At 36.2% G+C, this 22,312-nt stretch overlaps 1 protein-coding gene across 1 annotated transcript in view; it reads right to left on the bottom strand.

Annotated features, from left to right (window-relative positions):
* The window catches only part of LOC143032748 (calcium load-activated calcium channel), a 23,145-nt gene extending 833 nt beyond the window's left edge, over positions 1 to 22,312 (bottom strand). The window contains exons 1-4 of the mRNA XM_076197719.1: positions 22,157 to 22,312; positions 19,646 to 19,723; positions 2,660 to 2,834; positions 1,608 to 1,752 (exon numbers count right to left, since the gene is read on the bottom strand). Coding sequence (XP_076053834.1) covers positions 1,608 to 1,752; positions 2,660 to 2,834; positions 19,646 to 19,723; positions 22,157 to 22,217 — 459 coding nt within the window. The 5' untranslated portion in view covers positions 22,218 to 22,312. The remainder of the gene's footprint in view (positions 1 to 1,607; positions 1,753 to 2,659; positions 2,835 to 19,645; positions 19,724 to 22,156) is intronic.

Below are 22,312 nucleotides of genomic sequence, written 5' to 3'. Positions count from 1 at the left end.
AAAACAGATACACAGCAAATCCACAGCAAGGCCGCTTTATTAAATCAGTGACCCCTCCCCCCCCCTCTCTGTCACCTCATGCAGGAAAAGAAGATGGGGAGAACACCCTTTGGGCTACATCAATTTTTTCACACATACTCCCTCCCCCACCCACTCCCTTCCATGCATCACAGCATCATTCATACACAACCATTCTCCCTTTACCCCTATCTTCTGTCCACTCCCATCCTTCCTCAACAGACATCCTCTTTTCCAATGCCCCTTTTACCCCATCCATCCATCTCATTCTTGGTCACCCCCTCATGTTCATTCCTTCTATGTCTGCCTTCCACACCTATTTTACTAGCCTTTCTTCACTCATTATTTCCATGTGTCCAAACCCTATCTCCCAACTCCCTTTCCACCCCTGTTCTCCTCCTCACCTCCTCATTTCCTCATACTTCTCAGGCACCTCATCTCAAACACATTCAAGCTACTCTCTTATGTTCCATATTTCTGCCCCATACAGTGCTCTCGGCACAATCACTCCTTCATACAATCTCCCCTTAACATCCATTCCCAAATGTTTATTTCTCATTACACTGTTTAATCCCCTAAGGCATTTACTCACTTCTCTCCATCTACATTCTACCTCCTCCTCCACTCCTCCTTTTCCCACCACATTTGCACCCAAGTATCTAAAACTATCCACTTCCTCCAGTCTCTCTCCCATAAAATAATAATATAATAATAAAATATGAAAAAGTTCAAAGGTGTTTGACTCCAGTCATAATAACTGGCTACCCAAAACAACATAAACAGAACATCTAGAGATGGATGCTGAGAGAAAACTATGAAAAGTTGCGAGTGTGCCTGAAAAGGGATATGGCAGACAGGGTTGATGAAAGAGGAACCTTCATCAATGGGTGGACTCCCATGGAGATAACTGTTGCCCTGAATTTCACAGAATGAAAACCAACAGTGGCTGGCAAGAAAATTTGATTGAATCAATTATGAGACATTACAAAATTTATATATACACCTTTATAATTTATATACACCTAGCTAAACCTACAAACTATAAACCCTACAACATGATGTCACCTTAAAAATACAATACTTATGAGGTACATACATATACCAAGGCTTTTTCCCCCTTACAAGGGAGGTAGCCAAAAACATACATGTACCAAGGCTTTTTCCCTCTTTCAAGAGAGGTAGCCAAAAAGAAAAGGCATAAAACCATTCCCACCAATTCCATCCCTAAATACACTCCACCCTCCCTCTTATCTTAGCACCTCCTGGATGACGGGTCATCCCTGCACCTTGTCCACTGCCCTGGGTCAAAGGCAGTGTTGCAAGACACAGCACATCCACAGGAAGGCCGCTTCATTAAATTTGTCCCCCCCCATGCAGAAAAGGAGAAGACGGGGAGAAATCCCTTTGGGCTGCATCAATTTTTCTAACACACACTACCTCACCCCCCATCCCCCACCCATTCTACCTCATGCATCACAGCATCATCCATATACAACCATTCTCCATTCACCCCTGCCTTCTGTCTTCTCCCGTCCTTTCTCAACAGACATTCCCCTCTTTACTTATGAAGTAGAGTACATATACTGTACCTGTCTGATACTCATAGTGCACAGGATGTAGAGGAAGATGAAGGAGCAGTCAGTATAGTCCTCCCCTAATAGATTTCGGTGACTGAGACCTTGGATCCAGGAGAGCGGAGTAAAAGGGAGCTTCGCCACCACTCTCCCTTCAAAGCTGTTGGTCAAATATGAACACTGCACATTCCAATACTTGCTATCATTTATTACACAATAATAATGCAAGAGGCCCTTAAAGATACCTTTATGTGATACTACTCTTTTAAAAGGTTGAGTTGCCTTCCAGATGCCTTTAACCTTCCTTACCCCTATTCAGGGTACAGCCTTTAGCACTAAATCTCAAATTAGATGCTGGAAGATTCCTTTGAAGCTACTAAGCACTAGTGCATTGTGTCTTACTGCTTGCTGTATGCTCAGATAACATAAAAATGTTTCCGATGAGTGGCAACTAGAGGTCTAGCATTTTAAGGGCTAGCATACCATTCAAATCCATTTCAATGAACTAATAATATATTTGTTTCATTGATGATCAAGTCCCCCACTTCCCAAAACATCCCCTACTATTTAAATTAATGTAAAACTGGACAAAGGAAAAAAATGATTCATATGGAAGTGGAAAGAGTGAGGGGGCTACAGTGGCAGGTGATGTAGAGGGGAGATAAATGGCAGACACATTAATGAAGTGAAAACAGGGTAAGAAGGGTAGCGTATTTCATGGAATTATTGAATGCCAAGGAGGACAGGGAAGGTTTGCAGCTGTGGGAGATGACAGGAAAATAACTGAGATGGGAGAGAGAACTAAAAGAGGATTGAAAGATATGAAAGCTGGCAAGGCAATATCCTCCTTGACTGAATAAAACCATCTGGCATTATTTTTGTGACAACCAAATTATCTTAACTGAAGGTCACATCCATCTTGAACAAGGTCAAAATAGGGTTTGACGCTTGAGCTGAGGTTTTAGCTTCAAATGACTAATTTTATCTTATTCTTATTGGAGAAAATCTCTGTGTTATGGTGATGAAAGGGTCAAATCAAATTCCATCCAAAGAAAAAGGAGGCTTACATAGAGTTGAACATGGAGAGAAGTGCAGTGAAGACAAAGCCAGTGGCAAACATGCTCTTCATTTTCACTAAAGAAAGATCACGGTTGCTATTTTTCAACCGCTCTTCTTCCCGCTCAATTTTCCGTTTTTGCTGTCTGTCAATACTGTCCCCATGGGCTTCCTTCTTTTTTTCCACTGCAAGAATTGGGTACAAGAATCAATTAGTAGGTATGAGTTTTCATTGAGAAGTATCTTTAAAAAAGGCACCCCCTCTGCAAAATTAAATTATTTGAAATTAGCTGGAACAAAAAATGTACAAGTTATGAGGCTGTGGAGTTTATCATTATATATATATATATATATATACACATACGCACACACACACTTTCGTCAGATGGACGGCAAAGATTGGAGTTCCGAAGAAAAAGCGAAATCTACGTGGATCTCAACATCAAGGAAGTACCTTAATGTATTTATAGGGAAGGGGAAGCTCGTGGTGTAGTGAGGTGATAAAAAAGGAGAAGGGGAGGGATTACTGAGGGAAATGGAAGGAAATGAGGAAGGGGAGGACTTGGTCCAGGAGACCAGGCGTCTTGTAAACAAGAGAAAGACCGAGGATGATTTTGGAGACAAAGGGACTAACGAAAATGTAAACATTAGAAATATAGATAAAAGCAGCACAATTGAAGGTGAAGATAATAATTTCCAGGGATTTAATAAGGGGGGATACCAACCTCCCCCGATTAGCAAGACTAGAGGAAAAACTTGAAACAATGACTGAACATTGGGAAAGTAGGTTTGGTAACATAGCAAAATTGCCAAGGGAGATGAAAAATTGGAAGAACTAGAGAAGGTGAGCAAAAACTTAACTAAAGAAACAAAAGAATTAAAAAGACAGTTAAAAGAAGTAAAAGAGGAGAATGAGGAATTAAAGAGGAATAATAAAGACAATAAAGAGGCCATAGCAAAAGAAGCACAGGGTTGGAAAAAATCCAAGAAAACAGTAAAGTTGCATTTACTGACATAATAAAACAGCAAATGAAAGAACAAACTGAAGACTCAGTTATTAAAGTGATGAGACAGAAGGAGAATATAGTAAGAGACTTAGCAGATGAAAAGAAATGTATAATCATATTAGGAATGGAAGAGAAATATAACCTAAATAGAACAAGAATCAATGAAGAAAAATAAAAAGTAAGCATTTTACTAGAATTAGTTCAGGGAGATGAACCTGAAATCATGAAACAAATTGAAGAGATGTATATCCTCGGAAAGTATAGTACAGATAAGACCAGACCAATTAAGATTAAATTCAGGTCACAAACGACGGCAGAGAATATCTTGGCAAAAACAAGGAAACTAGCAGCTAGTGAACAATATAAAAAGGTATGGATAAAAAGAGAAATGAATAAAGAGGAAAGACAGGAGGAAAAAATAAAAAGACAAGAAGCTAAGAAAAAAAAAATGAGAACAGAACAGAGTCAGAAAAAGAGAAATTCTATTGGAGAGTAGTGAATATGAAAGTAAGGAAATATGACATACTAGAGAAAAACAAAAGGGAAACAGAGAATACAATGGAAGTGGCAGAAAACTAAGTGTCTTACACAAATACTGTATAGATGGATTAATAATAGGATTGAATGAGCTGAATGATTATCTGAAGGAAAAAGAACCGGACATAATGGGAATTGTAGAAACAAAATTAAAAGGTCCACTACCACCCCACAGTGTAGGACATGATGCATATAATTATTGGATTAGAAAGAGAGAGACAAAACAAGGGGGTGGAGTTATGTTCCTGACTAACAAGGATATAAATGTGAGGTGTGTCACATATGGAAAGAATACAGTAGAGATGATTATGATCGAAGTGGAAGACAGAGATAAGAAGAGCAGAAATTTGTGATAATTTATGTGCCTCCAAAAACAGCCTCGTGGGAAGAGAGTGAACATAAAAGTATGTTAAAAGACACAAGGATAACATTAAATAAGATAATGGAAGATGAAGGAAGAATAGTTATGATGGGCGACTTTAATTGCAAAGAAGTCTGCTGGGAAGAGATGACAGTAAAGGGTGGAGACGGCCCATGGGGAAATGTTCTACTTGAGATGATTATTGACCATACAATGACACAGTGGATACAGGAGAACACTAGGTATAGAAATGAAGAAGAATCATCGAGACTAGACCTAATAATCACATCTGAAGCTAGAATAGTGGAAAAGATTGAATATAAACACCAATAAGTAAAAGTGACCACATATTGATTGAACTGGAACTAAATGAGGAAAAATACATGAAAAGAAATGAATATAGAAAAGGAAGAATGATGTATGAAAAAACAAACTTTGATAAAATAAGAGAATTCTTTCAAAAAGAAAACTGGGAAGGAATTTACAAAGAGGAAACAACAGTGAAATGGAATATTTTCACAAAAATTGATAAAAAAGGAGTGGAAAAGTATGTCCCAAGACGAAAACAAGAAAAAGAATATGTAAAGTGCTGGTACAACAAAAGTTGTAGGGAGTTAAAAGGCAAAAGAGATAAAGCTTGGGCCAAATGGAAGAAATACAAAAGACCTGAAAAATGGAAAATATATACTTGTTATAGAAATGAATATGTACAAGTGTGCAGAGAAGAAAAGAGAAAATATGAAAAAGATGTCATAGAAAATGTAAAGATCAACCAAAACTATTTTACAGATTTATAAACAACAAACTGAAAAACAAGATTTGGAGAAATGAAGACAAGGAGGAGTTGAATACACAGGAAATAGAAATGGCGGAAATTATGAACAAACATTTTAAATCAGAGTTTGTATTACAAGGAAGAACATACAACCTGAAGAGATCGAATGGAAAGAGAAAGTCCCCCCTATGAAAGAAATAGAAGTAACAAAGAATGAAATAATGAAACACTTGAGTAATCTTGATGTCAGAAAATCACATGGACCAGATGAAATAGCAAACTGGATTTTGAAAGAATGCAGGAATGAACTGGAAGACAAAATACATAGCAATGATAAACAGTTCCTTGAAAGAAGGAAAAGTTCCAAAAGATTGGAAAAGAGGAAATATAGTACCTACATATAAAGGGGGAAATAAAGAAGCCCCTACCAACTATAGACCAGTCTCTCTAACAAGTACAACAGCAAAAATTTGTAAAAGAATTGTCAAAAGTAGATGGGTAAAATATTTAGAGAGAAAAAAAAAAAAAAAAAAAAAAAAAAAAAAAGTGCTAAATCCAAAGTATTTTGGATTCAGACAAGAATGATCATGTGTCACCAATTATGTATCTATTCAAGGCTAATAAATATAATACAAGAAGGAGATGGATGGGCTGATTGTGCATTTCTAGACCTAAAAAAAGCTTTTGACAAAGTACCACATAAGAAGTTGCTTAAGAAATTAGAAACTGAAGGAGGAATACAGGGCAAACTGCTTAAATGGATGGAAGACTTTTTGAAAGAAAGAAAAAAAGAGTAGTGATAAGAGACAAACACTCAAATTGGGATGAAGTAATAAGCGGTGTTCCACAAGGAACAGTTTTGGCCCCAACAATGTTTGCTATATATATCAATGATATGGATGAAGAAATTGAAAGTTATATGAGCTTCTTTGCAGATGATGGAAAACTATTAAAAATAGTGAACACAGAAGAAGATTGTGAGTCACTACAGAGTGATCTAAATAAAGTCTGGGAATGGAGTAGGAAGTGGGAGATAGAGTTAAATACTACAAAGTGTAGTATAATGGAATTTAGAAAAAGCAAAAACAGAATAACAGGATCATATAAATTAGGAGAAGAAAGAATAAAAAAAAGTTGAAAATGAGAAGGACCTGGGAGTCATTGTTATGAATATGTCACCTAAGAAACAAATAAATAAGATTTTTGGAGAAACTTATAATTTAATAAGAACAATCAAAGTGGCATTTACATACCTGGATGAAGAAATGGTGTAGAAAATACTAATCACTCTGATAAGACCAAGATTGGAATATGCAGCAATGATGTGGTCACCAAGTACAAAAAAAAATGTATAAAAAAACTTGAAAGAATACAAAGAGCAATTACAAAATTGGCACCAACACTCTCAAAACTATCATATGAAGAGAGACTAGCAAAACTTGAGCTACAGACACTAGAGCAAAGAAGAGAGAGAGGAGATTTGATAGCTATTTACAGAATCATGAAAGGCATAGAAATTATTGATAGAGAGGATCTAATAAAATGGGATGATAGAAATACAAGAGGACACGGAAAGAAAATCAAGAAAGACAGCTATAGAAGAGATCTGAAAAAGAACAGCTTTCCTCACAGAGTAATAGACATTTGGAACAAGTTAGATGAGAAAGTAGTGTGTGCAAAAACAATACATGAATTTAAAAATAGTTTAGATAAAATGAGATATGAAGATGGGACACCACGAGCATAGCTCCCCTTCCCGTAAAATACAACTAGGTATATACATACAGTACTGTTGGCACAATCCCCCCTTAATACAATCTCCTCTTAGCACCCACTCCCAAATTTCTATTTCTCATTACACTTTTTAATCCTCCAAGGGATTTATTTGCTTCTCTCAATCTACATTCTACCTCCACTTCCACTCCCTTTCCTGCCACATTCACCTCCTAAGTATGTAAAGCTATCCACTTCTTCCAGTTTTTCTCCCTCAACCACTTTGGCAAGAGTCAAATTATCGTGCCCAGTATCGGCTGCCATATGTATGATTCATCAAACTACTTGCATTATAAAATATTAAGTCAATGCTGTATTACTTGTTCTCTTTTACTCTGAGTAATAATAAACACAGAAAATGTGATCAAACCAGTTCACAGAATCTGGTGTTAACTCATGCACAACTACAAAAAAATATATAATCAAGACGCTGGTGCTGGCATCCTCATGTACCCAAACATGCCTCATGACATCTACATAGGCATCATTGTACTGAAGTGGTTAATACTCACTTCCAATTTGCTGCCATCCTCTCCCCTTATATATCTCATCACCTTACTTTTACCCACATTTATCCTCAACTTCCTTCTTTCACACACCTTCCCAAGCTCTCACTAACTTCCTTAATCTCTCCTCTAATCCTACTACAAGTGCAGTGTTGTCAACAAACAACAACTGGCTAAACTCTCATTTTTCTTTAACCATTTCCAATCAGTGGCCTGTTACCTTTGCATTTTCCTCTCGCATCACCCCATCCATGTATAAAGTGAACAGCCATGGTGACATGACACATCCATGGTCAAGTCCCACCTTTACTTGAAACCACTCACTCTCTTCATTTCTAATTCTAACACAAGCTTTACTACTTTCATAAAAACTTTCAACTGCTCTTAACAGTTTTCCTCCTGCCCAATATATCTGCAATACCTCCCACAGTCCCTTCCTGTCTACCCTGTCATAAGCTTTTTCCAAATCCAATGGTCCAAAAAAATCCTTGCCTTTTGCTATAGCTTTCTCAAATATCTGCCTTACCACAAAAATCTGATCCATGCAACCCCTACCTGTCCTAAACCAACATGGTTCCTCACCAATTACTCCGTTCTTCTAATACTTTCGACCAAAACCCTCCCAACAACACTCAACAAACTGATCCCTCTGTAACTACTACACTCACACATGTCCCCTTTTACCTTGTGAAGTGGAACTATACATGCACTCCTCCAGTCCTCCTGCACTCTACCCTCTTTTAGACAAACATTAAACAACCTCACCAGTCAGTCCACCATCATTCTACCTTTTTTACACTCCACATAACACCCACCTAACCCAAGTGCCTTACCTGCTGACATCAATTTAATAACTACTTTCACCTCACCTTTTCTTATTTCCCATCCATTTCCCTCATTCAATATTGTCATTTTCTTAGTGCTTCTCACTGCAACTACCTTTCCCTCCCTATCCTCGTTCACATTTAGCAACTCCCTAAATTACTCTGCCCATCTTCCTTTTACTGATGTCTCTTCCATTATCATCTCTCCATCCGCACCTTTTACCTTTTCTTCTCTACTTGATTCACCTCCCTTCCTCTCTTAATTTCCTTCCAAAACACCTTTTTATTACTTCCCAAATTTTTTGTCATACTCTTACCCCATTTCACATCTGCTCTCCTTTATCTTATGATTTATTTCTCTTTGTACCTCTCATATGATTCTCTCGTCCTATTTTGGAACCAATGTGTGTGTATTTACCTAGTTGTATTTACCTAGTTGTATTTTACGGGAAGGGGAGCTATGCTCGTGGGGTCCCGTCTTCATATCTCATTTTATCTAAACTATTTTTAAATTCATGTATTGTTTTTGCACACACCACTTTCTCATCTAACTTGTTCCAACTGTCTATTACTCTGTGAGGAAAGCTGTTCTTTTTCAAATCTCTTCTATAGCTGTCTTTTTTTATTTTCTTTCCGTGTCCTCTTGTATTTCTGTCATCCCATTTTATCAGATTCTCTCTATCAGTAATTTCTATGCCTTTCATGATTCTGTAAATAGCTATCAAATCTCCTCTCTCTCTTCTTTGCTCTAGTGTCTGTAGTTTAAGTTTTTGTAGTCTCTCTTCATATGATAGTTTTGAGAGTGTTGGTGCCAGTTTTGTGATTGCTCTTTGTATTCTTTCAAGTTTTTTTATACATTTTTTTGTACTTGGTGACCATATCGTTGCTGCATATTCCAATCTTGGTCTTATCAGGGTGATTAGGATTTTCCTCACCATTTCTTCATCCAGGTATGTAAATGCCACTTTGATTGTTCTTATTAAATTATAAGTTTCTCCAAAAATCTTATTTATATGTTTCTCAGGTGACATATTATTCATAACAATGACTCCCAGGTCCTTCTCATTTTCTACTTTTTTTATTCCTTCTTCTCCCAAATTATATGATCCTGTTATTCTGTTTTTGCTTTTTCCAAATTCCATTATACTACACTTTTTTGTATTGAACTCCATCTCCCACTTCCTACTCCATTCTTGTACTTTATTTAGATCTCTCTGTAGTGATTCACAATCTTCTTCAGTTTTCACTCTTTTTAGTAGTTTTGCATCATCTGCAAAGAAGCTCATATAGCTTTCAATTCCTTCATCCATATCATTAATATATATAGCAAACATTATTGGGGCCAGAACTGTTCCCTGCGGGACACCGCTTATTACTTCATTCCATTTTGAGTGCTGATCTCTTATCACTACTCTCATTTTTCTTTCTTGCAAAAAGTCTTCCATCCAATTTAGCAATTTACCTTGTATTCCTCCTTCATATTCTAATTTCTTAAGCAACTTCTTATGTGGTACTTTGTCAAAAGCTTTTTTTAGGTCTAGAAATGCACAATCAGCCCATCCATCTCTTTCTTGTATTATATCTATTAGCCTTGAATAGAAACATATTAAATTGGTGACGCATGATCGTCCTTGTCTGAATCCAAATTGCCTTGGATTTAGTACGTTGTTTTTTTCCAAGTATTTTACCCATCTACTTTTGATAATTCTTTCACAAATTTTTGCTATTGTACTTGTTAGAGAGACTGGTCTATAGTTGGTAGGTTCTTCTTTATTTCCTCCTTTATATATAGGTACTATATTTGCTTTTTTCCAATCTTCTGGAACTTTTCCTTCTTTTAAGGAACTGCTTATTATGCTATGTATTTTGTCTGCCAGTTCATTCCTGCATTCTTTCAGAATCCAGTTTGCTATTTCATCTGGCCCATGCGATTTTCTGACATCAAAATTACCCAAGTGTGTCAATATTTCATTCTTTGTTACTTCTATTTCTTCCATAGGGGGGACTTTTTCTTTCCACTCAATCTCTTCAGGTTGTATATTTTCCCTTGTAAACACTGATTTAAAATGTTTGTTCATAATTTCTGCCATTTCCCTTTCCTCAGTGTATTCAACTCCTCCTTGTCTTAATTTCTCCAAGTCTTGTTTGTTTTTCAGTTTATTGTTTACAAATCTGTAGAATAGTTTTGGTTGATCTTTACACTTTTCTATAACATCTTTTCCATATTTTCTTTTTTCCTCTCTGCACTTTTGTACATATTCATTTCTATAACCAGTATATATTTTCCATTTTTCAGGTCTTCTGTCTTTTTTCCATCTGGTCCAGGCTTTGTCTCTTTTGTCTTTTAACTCCCTACAACTTTTGTTGTACCAGCATTTTACATATTCTTTTTCTTGTTTTTGTCTTGGGACATACTTTTCCACTCCTTTTTTGTAAATTTTTGTCAAAATATTCCATTTCTCTTCCACTGATGTTTCTTCTTTGTATATTTCTTCCCAGTTTTCTTGTTGGAAGAATTCTCTTATTTTATCAAAGTTTGTTTTTTCATACATCATTCTTCCTTTTCTATATTGTTCATTTCTTTTCATATATTTTTCTTCTTTAAGTTCCAGTTCAATCAATATGTGGTCACTTTTACCTATTGGTGTTTTATATTCAATCTTGTCCACTATTCCAGGTTCAGATGTAATTATTAAGTCTAGCCTCGATGGTTCTTCTTCATTTCTATACCTAGTGTTCTCTTGTATCCATTGTGTCATTGAATGGTCAGTAATCATCTCAAGTAGAGCATTTCCCCATGAGTCATCACCACTCTTTACTGTCATTTCTTCCCAGCAGATTTCTTTGCAATTAAAGTCGCCCATCATAACTATTCTTCCTCCATCTTCCATTATTTTAGTTAATGCTATCTTTGTGTCCTCTAACATGCTTTTATATTCACTCTCCTCCCATGAGGCTGTTTTCGGAGGCACATAATTGATCACAAATTTTCTGCTCTTCTTATCTCTGTCTTCCACTTCTATCATAATCATCTCTACTGTATTCTTTCCATATATGACACCTTTCACGTTTATATCCTTCTTAGTCAGGAACATAACTCCACCCCCTTGCTTTTTCTCTCTGTTTCTAATCCAATAATTGTATGCATCATGTCCTACACTGTTGGGTGGTAGTGGGCCTTTTAATTTTGTTTCTACAATTCCCATTATGTCCGGTTCTTTTTCTTTCAAATAATCATTCAGCTCATTCAATCCTGTTATTAATCCATCTATATTTGTGTAAGACACTCTTAGTTTTCTGCCACTTCCATTGTGTTCTCTGTTTCCCTTATGTTTTTCTTTTGTATGTCGAACTTCCTTAGTTTCATGTTCACTACTCTCCAATAGAATCTCTCTTTCTCTGACTCCGTTCTGTTCTCGTTTTTTGCCTTAGCTTCCAGTCTTTTCTGCTTTTCTTCCTCTCTTTCCTCTTTATTCATTTCTCTTTTTATCCATATCTTTTTGTATTGTTCACTTGTTGCTAGTTTCCCTGTTTTGGATAAGATATTCTCTGCCGTTGTTTGTGACTTGAATTTAATCTTAATTGGTCTGGTCTTGTCTGTGCTATACTTTCCGAGTCTAAATTTCTCTTCGATTTGTTTCATAATTTGTGGTTCCTCTTCCTGAACTGATTCTAGTAATTGGCTTACTTTTTCATTTTCCTCTTTGATTCTTGTGGTTCTATCTGTGTTGTGTTTCTCTTCCATTCCTAATATAATTATACATTTCTTCTTGTCTGCTAAATCCCTTACTATATTCTCCTTTTGTCTCATCACTTTAATAACTGAGTCTTCATTATGTTCTTTCAATTGCTGTTTGACTATGTCAGTGAATGAAACCTTATTTCCTTCTTGGGTTTTCTTCCAATTTTTACTTTCTTTAGCTATTGTTTCTCTGTTTTCTTTACTATTCTTCTTCAATTCCTCATTCTCCACCTTTACCTCTTTTAACTGTCTTTTTAGGTCTTCTATTTCATCAGTTAAGTTTTTATTCGCCTTTTCCAGTTCTTCCAATCTTTCAACCCTTTGTAAAATGGTGTTCATATGACCTAACCTACTCTCCAAGTCCTCGATCACCTTATCAACCTTCGTCTCTAGTCTTGTCAGTCGGGGGGGGGGGGTTTGTGTCCCCCCCACTCTCTTTAAATCCCTTGAAAATATTCTCATCACTTTCTACTGTATTGTTCCTATCTATACTTCTAATCTTTACATTCTTATTAGACATTCCGTCGTCCTCCAGCTCGTCTTGTGGTCTTTTGTTTACTTTACGGCGGTCTATTTGGACCAAGTCCTCTACTTCCTCATTACCTTCCATTTCCCTCAGTAATCCCTCCCCTTCTCCTCTTTCCTTACTTTCCCACTACCCCACGAGCAATTTCCCCCCACCCTGCAAATACAAAAAGGCACTTCTCTTTGCGTTGGGATCCACAATTTGCACTTTTCTTCAGAATGTTCTTCAAGCCGTCCATTCGTTGAAAGTGTGTATTTACCTAGTTGTATTTACCTAGTTGTATTTTACGGGAAGGGGAGCTATGCTCGTGGGGTCCCGTCTTCATATCTCATTTTATCTAAACTATTTTTAAATTCATGTATTGTTTTTGCACACACCACTTTCTCATCTAACTTGTTCCAACTGTCTATTGCTCTGTGAGGAAAGCTGTTCTTTTTCAAATCTCTTCTATAGCTGTCTTTTTTTTATTTTCTTTCCGTGTCCTCTTGTATTTCTGTCATCCCATTTTATCAGATTCTCTCTATCAGTAATTTCTATGCCTTTCATGATTCTGTAAATAGCTATCAAATCTCCTCTCTCTCTTCTTTGCTCTAGTGTCTGTAGTTTAAGTTTTTGTAGTCTCTCTTCATATGATAGTTTTGAGTGTTGGTGCCAATTTTGTAATTGCTCTTTGTATTCTTTCAAGTTTTTTTATACATTTTTTTGTACTTGGTGACCATATCGTTGCTGCATATTCCAATCTTGGTCTTATCAGGGTGATTAGGATTTTCCTCACCATTTCTTCATCCAGGTATGTAAATGCCACTTTGATTGTTCTTATTAAATTATAGGTTTCTCCAAAAATCTTATTTATATGTTTCTCAGGTGACATATTATTCATAACAATGACTCCCAGGTCCTTCTCATTTTCTACTCTTTTTTATTCCTTCTTCTCCCAAATTATATGATCCTGTTATTCTGTTTTTGCTTTTTCCAAATTCCATTATACTACACTTTTTTGTATTGAACTCCATCTCCCACTTCTTACTCCATTCTTGTACTTTATTTAGATCTCTCTGTAGTGATTCACAATCTTCTTCAGTTTTCACTCTTTTCAGTAATTTTGCATCATCTGCAAAGAAGCTCATATAGCTTTCAATTCCTTCATCCATATCATTAATATATATAGCAAACATTATTGGGGCCAGAACTGTTCCCTGCGGGACACCGCTTATTACTTCATTCCATTCTGAGTGCTGATCTCTTATCACTACTCTCATTTTTCTTTCTTGCAAAAAGTCTTCCATCCAATTTAGCAATTTACCTTGTATTCCTCCTTCATATTCTAATTTCTTAAGCAGCTTCTTATGTGGTACTTTGTCAAAAGCTTTTTTTAGGTCTAGAAATGCACAATCAGCCCATCCATCTCTTTCTTGTATTATATCTATTAGCCTTGAATAGAAACATATTAAATTGGTGACGCATGATCGTCCTTGTCTGAATCCAAATTGCCTAGGATTTAGTACGTTGTTTTTTTCCAAGTATTTTACCCATCTACTTTTGATAATTCTTTCACATATTTTTGCTATTGTACTTGTTAGAGAGACTGGTCTATAGTTGGTAGGTTCTTCTTTATTTCCTCCTTTATATATAGGCACTATATTTGCTCTTTTCCAATCTTCTGGAACTTTTCCTTCTTTTAAGGAACTGCTTATTATGCTATGTATTTTGTCTGCCAGTTCATTCCTGCATTCTTTCAGAATCCAGTTTGCTATTTCATCTGGCCCATGCGATTTTCTGACATCAAAATTACCCAAGTGTGTCAATATTTCATTCTTTGTTACTTCTATTTCTTCCATAGGGGGGACTTTTTCCTTCCACTCAATCTCTTCAGGTTGTATATTTTCCCTTGTAAACACTGATTTAAAATGTTTGTTCATAATTTCTGCCATTTCCCTTTCCTCAGTGTATTCAACTCCTCCTTGTCTTAATTTCTCCAAGTCTTGTTTGTTTTTCAGTTTATTGTTTACAAATCTGTAGAATAGTTTTGGTTGATCTTTACACTTTTCTATAACATCTTTTTCATATTTTCTTTTTTCCTCTCTGCACTTTTGTACATATTCATTTCTATAACCAGTATATATTTTCCATTTTTCAGGTCTTCTGTCTTTTTTCCATCTGGTCTAGGCTTTGTCTCTTTTGTCTTTTAACTCCCTACAACTTTTGTTGTACCAGCATTTTACATATTCTTTTTCTTGTTTTTGTCTTGGGACATACTTTTCCACTCCTTTTTTGTAAATTTTTGTCAAAATATTCCATTTCTCTTCCACTGATGTTTCTTCTTTGTATATTTCTTCCCAGTTTTCTTGTTGGAAGAATTCTCTTATTTTATCAAAGTTTGTTTTTTCATACATCATTCTTCCTTTTCTATATTGTTCATTTCTTTTCATATATTTTTCTTCGTTAAGTTCCAGTTCAATCAATATGTGGTCACTTTTACCTATTGGTGTTTTATATTCAATCTTGTCCACTATTCTAGGTTCAGATGTAATTATTAAGTCTAGCCTCGATGGTTCTTCTTCATTTCTATACCTAGTGTTCTCTTGTATCCATTGTGTCATTGAATGGTCAGTAATCACCTCAAGTAGAGCATTTCCCCATGAGTCATCACCACTCTTTACTGTCATTTCTTCCCAGCAGATTTCTTTGCAATTAAAGTCGCCCATCATAACTATTCTTCCTCCGTCTTCCATTATTTTAGTTAATGCTATCTTTGTGTCCTCTAACATACTTTTATGTTCACTCTCCTCCCATGAGGCTGTTTTCGGAGGCACATAATTGATCACAAATTTTCTGCTCTTCTTATCTCGGTCTTCTACTTCTATCATAATCATCTCTACTGTATTCTTTCCATATATGACACCTTTCACGTTTATATCCTTCTTAATCAGGAACATAACTCCACCCCCTTGTTTTTTCTCTCTGTTTCTAATCCAATAATTGTATGTATCATGTCCTACACTGTTGGGTGGTAGTGGGCCTTTTAATTTTGTTTCTACAATTCCCATTATGTCCGGTTCTTTTTCTTTCAAATAATCATTCAGTTCATTCAATCCTGTTATCAATCCATCTATATTTGTGTAAGACACTCTTAGTTTTCTGCCACTTCCATTGTGTTCTCTGTTTCCCTTATGTTTTTCTTTAGTATGTCGAACTGCTTTATTTTCATGTTCACTACTCTCCAATAGAATCTCTCTTTCTCTGACTCCGTTCTTTCCTCGTTTTTTGCCTTAGCTTCAATTCTTTTCCGCTTTTCTGCCTCTCTTTCCTCCTTATTCATTTCTCTTTTTATCCATACCTTTTTATATTGATCATTTGTTGCTAGTTTCCCTGTCTTGGATAGAATTTTCTCTGCCGTTATTTGTGACCTGAATTTAATCTTAATTGGTCTGGTCTTATCTGTACTATATTTTCCGAGTCTGAATTTTTCCACAATTTCCTTTATAATTTCTGGTTCATCTTCCTGGACTAATTTTAATAAACTGCTTACTCTTTCATTTTCCTCCTTGATTCTTGCGGTTCTATCTGGGTTATGTTTCTCTTCCATTCCTAATATAATTATACATTTCTTTTTGTCAGCTAATTCTCTTACTATATTCTCCTTCTGTCTCATCACTTTAATAACCGAGTCTTCATTATGTTCTTTCAATTGCTGTTTGACTATGTCAGTGAATGAAACCTTATTCCCTTCTTGAGTTATTCTCCAATTTTTAACTTCTGTAGCTATTTTCTCTCTATTTTCATTACTATTCTTCTTCAATTTCTCATTCTCCTCCTTTACATTTCCTAACTGTCTTTTTAGGTCCTCTATTTCTTCAGTTAAGTTTCTGTTAGCCTTCTCTAGTTGTTCCAACCTTTCAATTCTCTGGAAAATGGAGTCTACATTACCTAACTTACGTTCCAAGTCCTCGATCACCTTATCAACTCTCTCCTCTAGTCTTATCAGTCGGGGGGGGGGTTGTGTCCCCCCCACCCTCTTTAAATCCTTGGAACATATTCTCGTCACTTTCTTCTGTATTGCTCCTCTCTATACTTCTAATCTTTACATTTTTATTAGACATTTGATCCTCGCTCAGTCTTTTGTTTACCTTCCGCTTGTCTGGCTGGGCAAAGTCTACTCCCTCCTCATTTCCTTCCATTTCCCTCAGTAATCCCTCCCCTTTTCCTCTTTCCCTACGTTCCCACTACTCCACGAGCAATTTCCCCCCCACCCTGTAAAAACAATAGGCACTTCTCTTTGCGTTGGGATCCACAAACTTCAATTTTCTTCAGAACGTCTTCTAAGCCGTCCATTCGTTGAAGTGTGTGTGTGTGTGTGTGAATATATATATATATATATATATATATATGTACAATACTGAATGGGTCCCAGTCATTAGAGATACATTTTAACAACCACAATGCACTTTAATTCTAAGCCTCCATTAGGCCTCCCGATGTTGATGGCTTAGAATTAAAGAGCATTGTGGTTGTTCATATATATATGGAAATAGTTCTTGAGTTATCAGGATTGAATTCCTAAAATGGCCACATATTTCAAATAAGTTTTCCCAATAAACAATTTTGAGTTGGGGGAGGGGGGTTATCCCTGGCCTCAGGAAAACTCCACCTATTTTAGGGATATGCTACTTTATGATAATTATTCCTGCAGAGGTAGGTTGAATAAATTATATAAATATATATTAATTTTACTTAAACTACACTTTGTCATCCATGTAGTCCAACCCAGATATGGAATTTAGAAAGATATCCACAAAAGATGAAGAATGCCAATACATTGAGGAAGTGTTTGCAAAACTGAAATTCCCACAGTTTATCATTAAACAATGCAGAAGAAAGGAAAATCAATGGACAACCATTATCAATGTGGAGAGCCAGTCACAAGGTTGTACAGCTGACCAGTGACTCTTCCAAGATTTTTGTTCAGGTGCTCAAGACTAGCACCAATGAAATGGTGTATCAAACCATTAAGTCATCCACCTCCATATAACATACATGTGAAACTGACTGCATAAGGAGGAAATGTCCAGAAGCAACAGTTATTCAAGGATCAAGTACCACAAAAACAGAATAAGGAAATGTTCTATTTCTTTTACTTGATCCATTATCTGGCTTACATAATCACACATAAGCTCAGTTTCACTGTCTAAACTCTGTGAAGTTGGTCCATATACCTGTATTATTGATAGTGTACCTTTTACACAGCCTCATCATAATCCAAGGTATCTTATCTGATACACTACTGAATTTCACTATATTACCAGCAACCTTTCAATCTATCAACAATTCTATCCCATTGGATCTTTCCTTCTTCTAAAGCAGAACAGGTGGTGACAATCTTGTAGTTGCATGTGCTTTCTTCCTTTGGACTTCACCAGGTCCCACTATGCCTCACCTGATCTCATTTCTTATATCAAACTCTCGAAGGATCTCACATTGTAGATGTAGATACCTATCTTCTTCAGGTTGTTTATTGTCAAAGACTTTGATCTATTTGGACAGTGCTTAATCACACTCAGGGGCACACAGCCCACAAACACAAGATGCAAGAGAGCTGAACTTTTAGATGATGGTTCCACAGGAAACACTCAGTTTTACACTGGCTGTATAATTCATGGTTGATCTGAGAGATGGTGGCAGTAATCTCACTTTGCCACCTAATTTCTGGTGAGATATTTCTTTGGTGCCACCTTATTCTAAATACCTGGTGGAGCCCTCTCTGTTTTTAGGTACCATATGGTCCATGCTAACATTATGGCAATACCTCATATCTAAGAAAATTCTCTATTTGCCACCAGGGGCATACCAATTGGCAGTGGGTCCTGTTACTAGGTGTGTGAGCTGCTATTAGTCACATCTTTCATACAAGATCTTCAATATAGGAGACCCTGCAGAGAGTTTTATCTCTAATGACATAGGTGTTAAAGTCATTAATGTAACCTGTGAAAAGCTACACCTGTGGTAGGGAACATAAAGCCTTTTCAGACATTCTTGTTTATTTGTAATGAGATATTTGCAGCATGGGGATGTGATCACCTTTGGGGAGTCCCCAGGTACTCCCTTGGAGGGAGAGTTCTCCCCTCTCTGTGGTGACACAGTTGCCGCATATATATGTGAATATGCCTACATTTGCATATTTGGTGTAGGTTAACAAATAGATCATAGGTTTGGGATTTATACAATACTATTTGTTTGTTAGCTGCATTGCAAAGTATTTAGTATTAGTGAATGTGTCACAAGATGATGTATGGTTTGCAGTTATAATTATGTAGTTTGGCAGGTATACGGAAATGGTTAATGATCTGTCTGGTGACACTATGTATTTGTTTCTGTATCTTTCCATTGGGTGGTGGCATGATGTGTGATGTATGTTTGAGTCAGGTGTTTACATTTTGGAAATATGGAGGTCAGCATGATTGGAGGTATTGCAAAACGCCAGTGCCTGCTGACACCTTGTATGCATGTGGTTCATGTTTCATGCGTGTTATATCGTAATGGTTAGCAATGGTATATGGAAACAATTAAGATATTCAAGCCTATCCACCACCAGTTTCTTGGATAGGAAGCACATATTCTTTTAACTATATTTTGGACAAATTTCAGATGAATAGTATGTAACACAAATGTACATATTCATAGGAATAAACCTCTAGGCATAGAGTGTTGAGGGAGAGTATATTTTGTTTGTATATCATTAAAATAGACCTCTTTTATGAGGCTAAGCTAACAGGTAAAAGGATGATGCGAGGAACATGCATATAACTGTGGATCCTTGAAGAGTACCTTTTCTCACATAATTCTTGCTTCTAAATAATGGCAAGAGCACATTTAAGAAATATGCAAGACAAATTCAAATGTACAAGTTATGACTACATACCAGTTACTCAACAGATGTTGCTCTACTTACATCTTTTACACTGTCTTTCAACTTCTGCTTTTAGTTTCTGGTACTTCTCTGTCCGATACACCAAAAGCCATGTTAGACCTGGAAAGAAATATACAGAATTTATGTATACACTGTCAGTTTTTACTGTTTTTTTTTCCAACTATACAATCAATTGACTCAACTTTTTTCCTGTGTTCTGTATAAATACAAGGAATTTAGTGTAATTATTGAAAACACCTTAGTGATTTCTAAATTCTAAATCTGTCATTTGCTTCATTGTGGGTTTAATTCCACACTCCACTCTGATTCCCAGCAGTGACTGATACAGTCGAGGTACAGAGGGTAATGGCTTTGAAAGCAACTATGCACCTTATGGCATAGGCTCCTCACCATCTTATGATATATAAATACATACACACTTTACTCCATTTGCATGTGCACTTCACTCCATACACAAAACAGAGGTATTTCTTTAGCAGTGCACATACATACAATGTAGCATTAGAAAATTAAATACTAATTTTGTAAATTATAATACATCAACATAATAAATATTTTTCTTGGCAAAAATCAAGAACAGAAAACATTGCTCAAAGCCATGCACAAACAAACGAAGTTGTGTTGACTCCCATCTTTCTTTTGATAGATTCAGAGGTTGAAGACAACAATGACTCTGATCACCTCTAGAATTACAGGTACTACATTATTAAATGCAAGTTAGGTTAAGTAGGTAGGTGAAGTTAGGTATGGAGATTAGGTTAGGTAGGTAGGTTTGGTTATGTTAGAATAGATGAATTTATCATACTTTAATTTTTTCCACCTCTGTATTTACCAAAACAAAGATGGCATCTCAAGCAGCCGAAGTGGCTATGTTTGTGTAGATCTTTTTGCAATATTTTCAGTACATCATTTCCGTCGCAAATGCGTACTTTTGAAGTAATTTAGTATTGAAGTTATGCACTTCTGCCTACATCTCCCAAACGATCTGGGGAGACATGTGGGAAATCGGGGTTTTTGGGTGGGGGAGACTAATAAATGGAGTAATGCGTGTTGCCAATCAGGTGTAAAACGAAGAAGACTAAAGAAACCCATAAAAAGCAAAAATATCCCAAATTGGTGGGTACCGCGCGCAGCGCCATGTTTGTTTACTAACGATTGTAAGTATTTGTGAGTAGAAGCGCTAGATTGAGGGCAGCCGATCGCGCAAGACTTGGTAACCGTAAAGTAAAGTAAACTAAACTAACCTAACCTAACAGAGGTAACATTAGTTTACGGTTAGGAAGTCTTGCGTGGCTGGAGTGGACTTCGCTAAGTGTAACATATTTAGCGAGACATTTTTCGAATCGTTGGTAAACACAAAGATGGCTACCGCTGGACTCCGGACCTAAAATGTGATTTTTATTTTTTATATTTTTAAGTGTTTTTGTTCATTTTATACCTGTTTTGCAACGCACATTACTCCATTTATTAGTCTCCCCCACCCAAAAACCCCGATTTCCCACACGTCCCCCCAGATCGTTTGGGAGATGTAGGCATAAGTGCATAACTTCAATACTTAATTACTTCAAAAGTACGCATTTGCGACAGAAATGATGTACACCATCGTTCATATCACAACATTTCTCACCAGAAACACATAAGCCACATATCAAATTCTATGGTTGGGTGAAACTATAAATTGTCCATATTTTCTGTTACTGATTTCCACCAAGAATAACATATTATGTTGATGTATTATAATTTACAAATTTATTATTTCTATATTTTTATGTTATATAGGTTTGAGCCCTCAAACCCACAGACCCCTCATACATTATACAAACATAGCCCAGTAATTGCAATATAATCATTCACATACAATTATCTGGTCTAGCACCTGACAATATCTCTATATAAAAAATATCCACAATTAGGTCACAAAACAGGCATTCCACAACAGATGTCCAACATCTGTACTTCACCAGACTTCCCAAGATATCAATCTAACAGAGATATCACCACCCAAACTAATCAAGAACCAAAATGACATGCTTAAAACTAATCCACATGTTGGTGAAAGTCACATTTACATTCTAGGAGAGATCTTTTTGACATTCTAACAAGCATGACCTACTGACTACTCTTTTCCTGTTCTGGAGCACCTTGTATCAAATGGTTCATATTTATCCATAACCAATGGAGTTATCATTATGATTATTTCCTTGAAGCAACTGAGTTGTGATTATTTTATTATAAATCTAAAACAAAATATATCTCAAAAATGAAAAGAAAAAAATATAATAACAAAAATCACAGAAAGTGCACCAGAAATAAATTATAAAGCCTCTGACCCAAAAATATAATTCTAAATCAAATACAAACTGTGAACTGTTTTATGAATTACTTTATTCTTATAAACCATTAGATGATTAGAAGAACACGGAGGATCAGGGTGCATGGACTACTTTACAGATATAAACCAGAATACTAACTAAAAAAAACTACCTGACCCTGCATTCACAGAGAAAAAAACATAAAACATCTCTAAAATACCTTCACCAAAGAAAGCGGTGCATATGGATATGAAAACGATGAATAATGTGTCCGCCCACATTTTCTTCACCCCTGACGTGTAGCTTTTAGGTCTCAACAGCAGACGATTTCTAAAACGTAAACATGATTTGCAACGGAAAAAGACACGGAGTTAAA

This window comes from Oratosquilla oratoria, chromosome 14, assembly GCF_046742065.1.
Source record: "Oratosquilla oratoria isolate Oo_2021 chromosome 14, ASM4674206v1, whole genome shotgun sequence".
Classification (NCBI taxonomy): domain Eukaryota; kingdom Metazoa; phylum Arthropoda; class Malacostraca; order Stomatopoda; family Squillidae; genus Oratosquilla; species Oratosquilla oratoria.
This window is presented reverse-complemented; position numbering and strand designations above follow the sequence as displayed.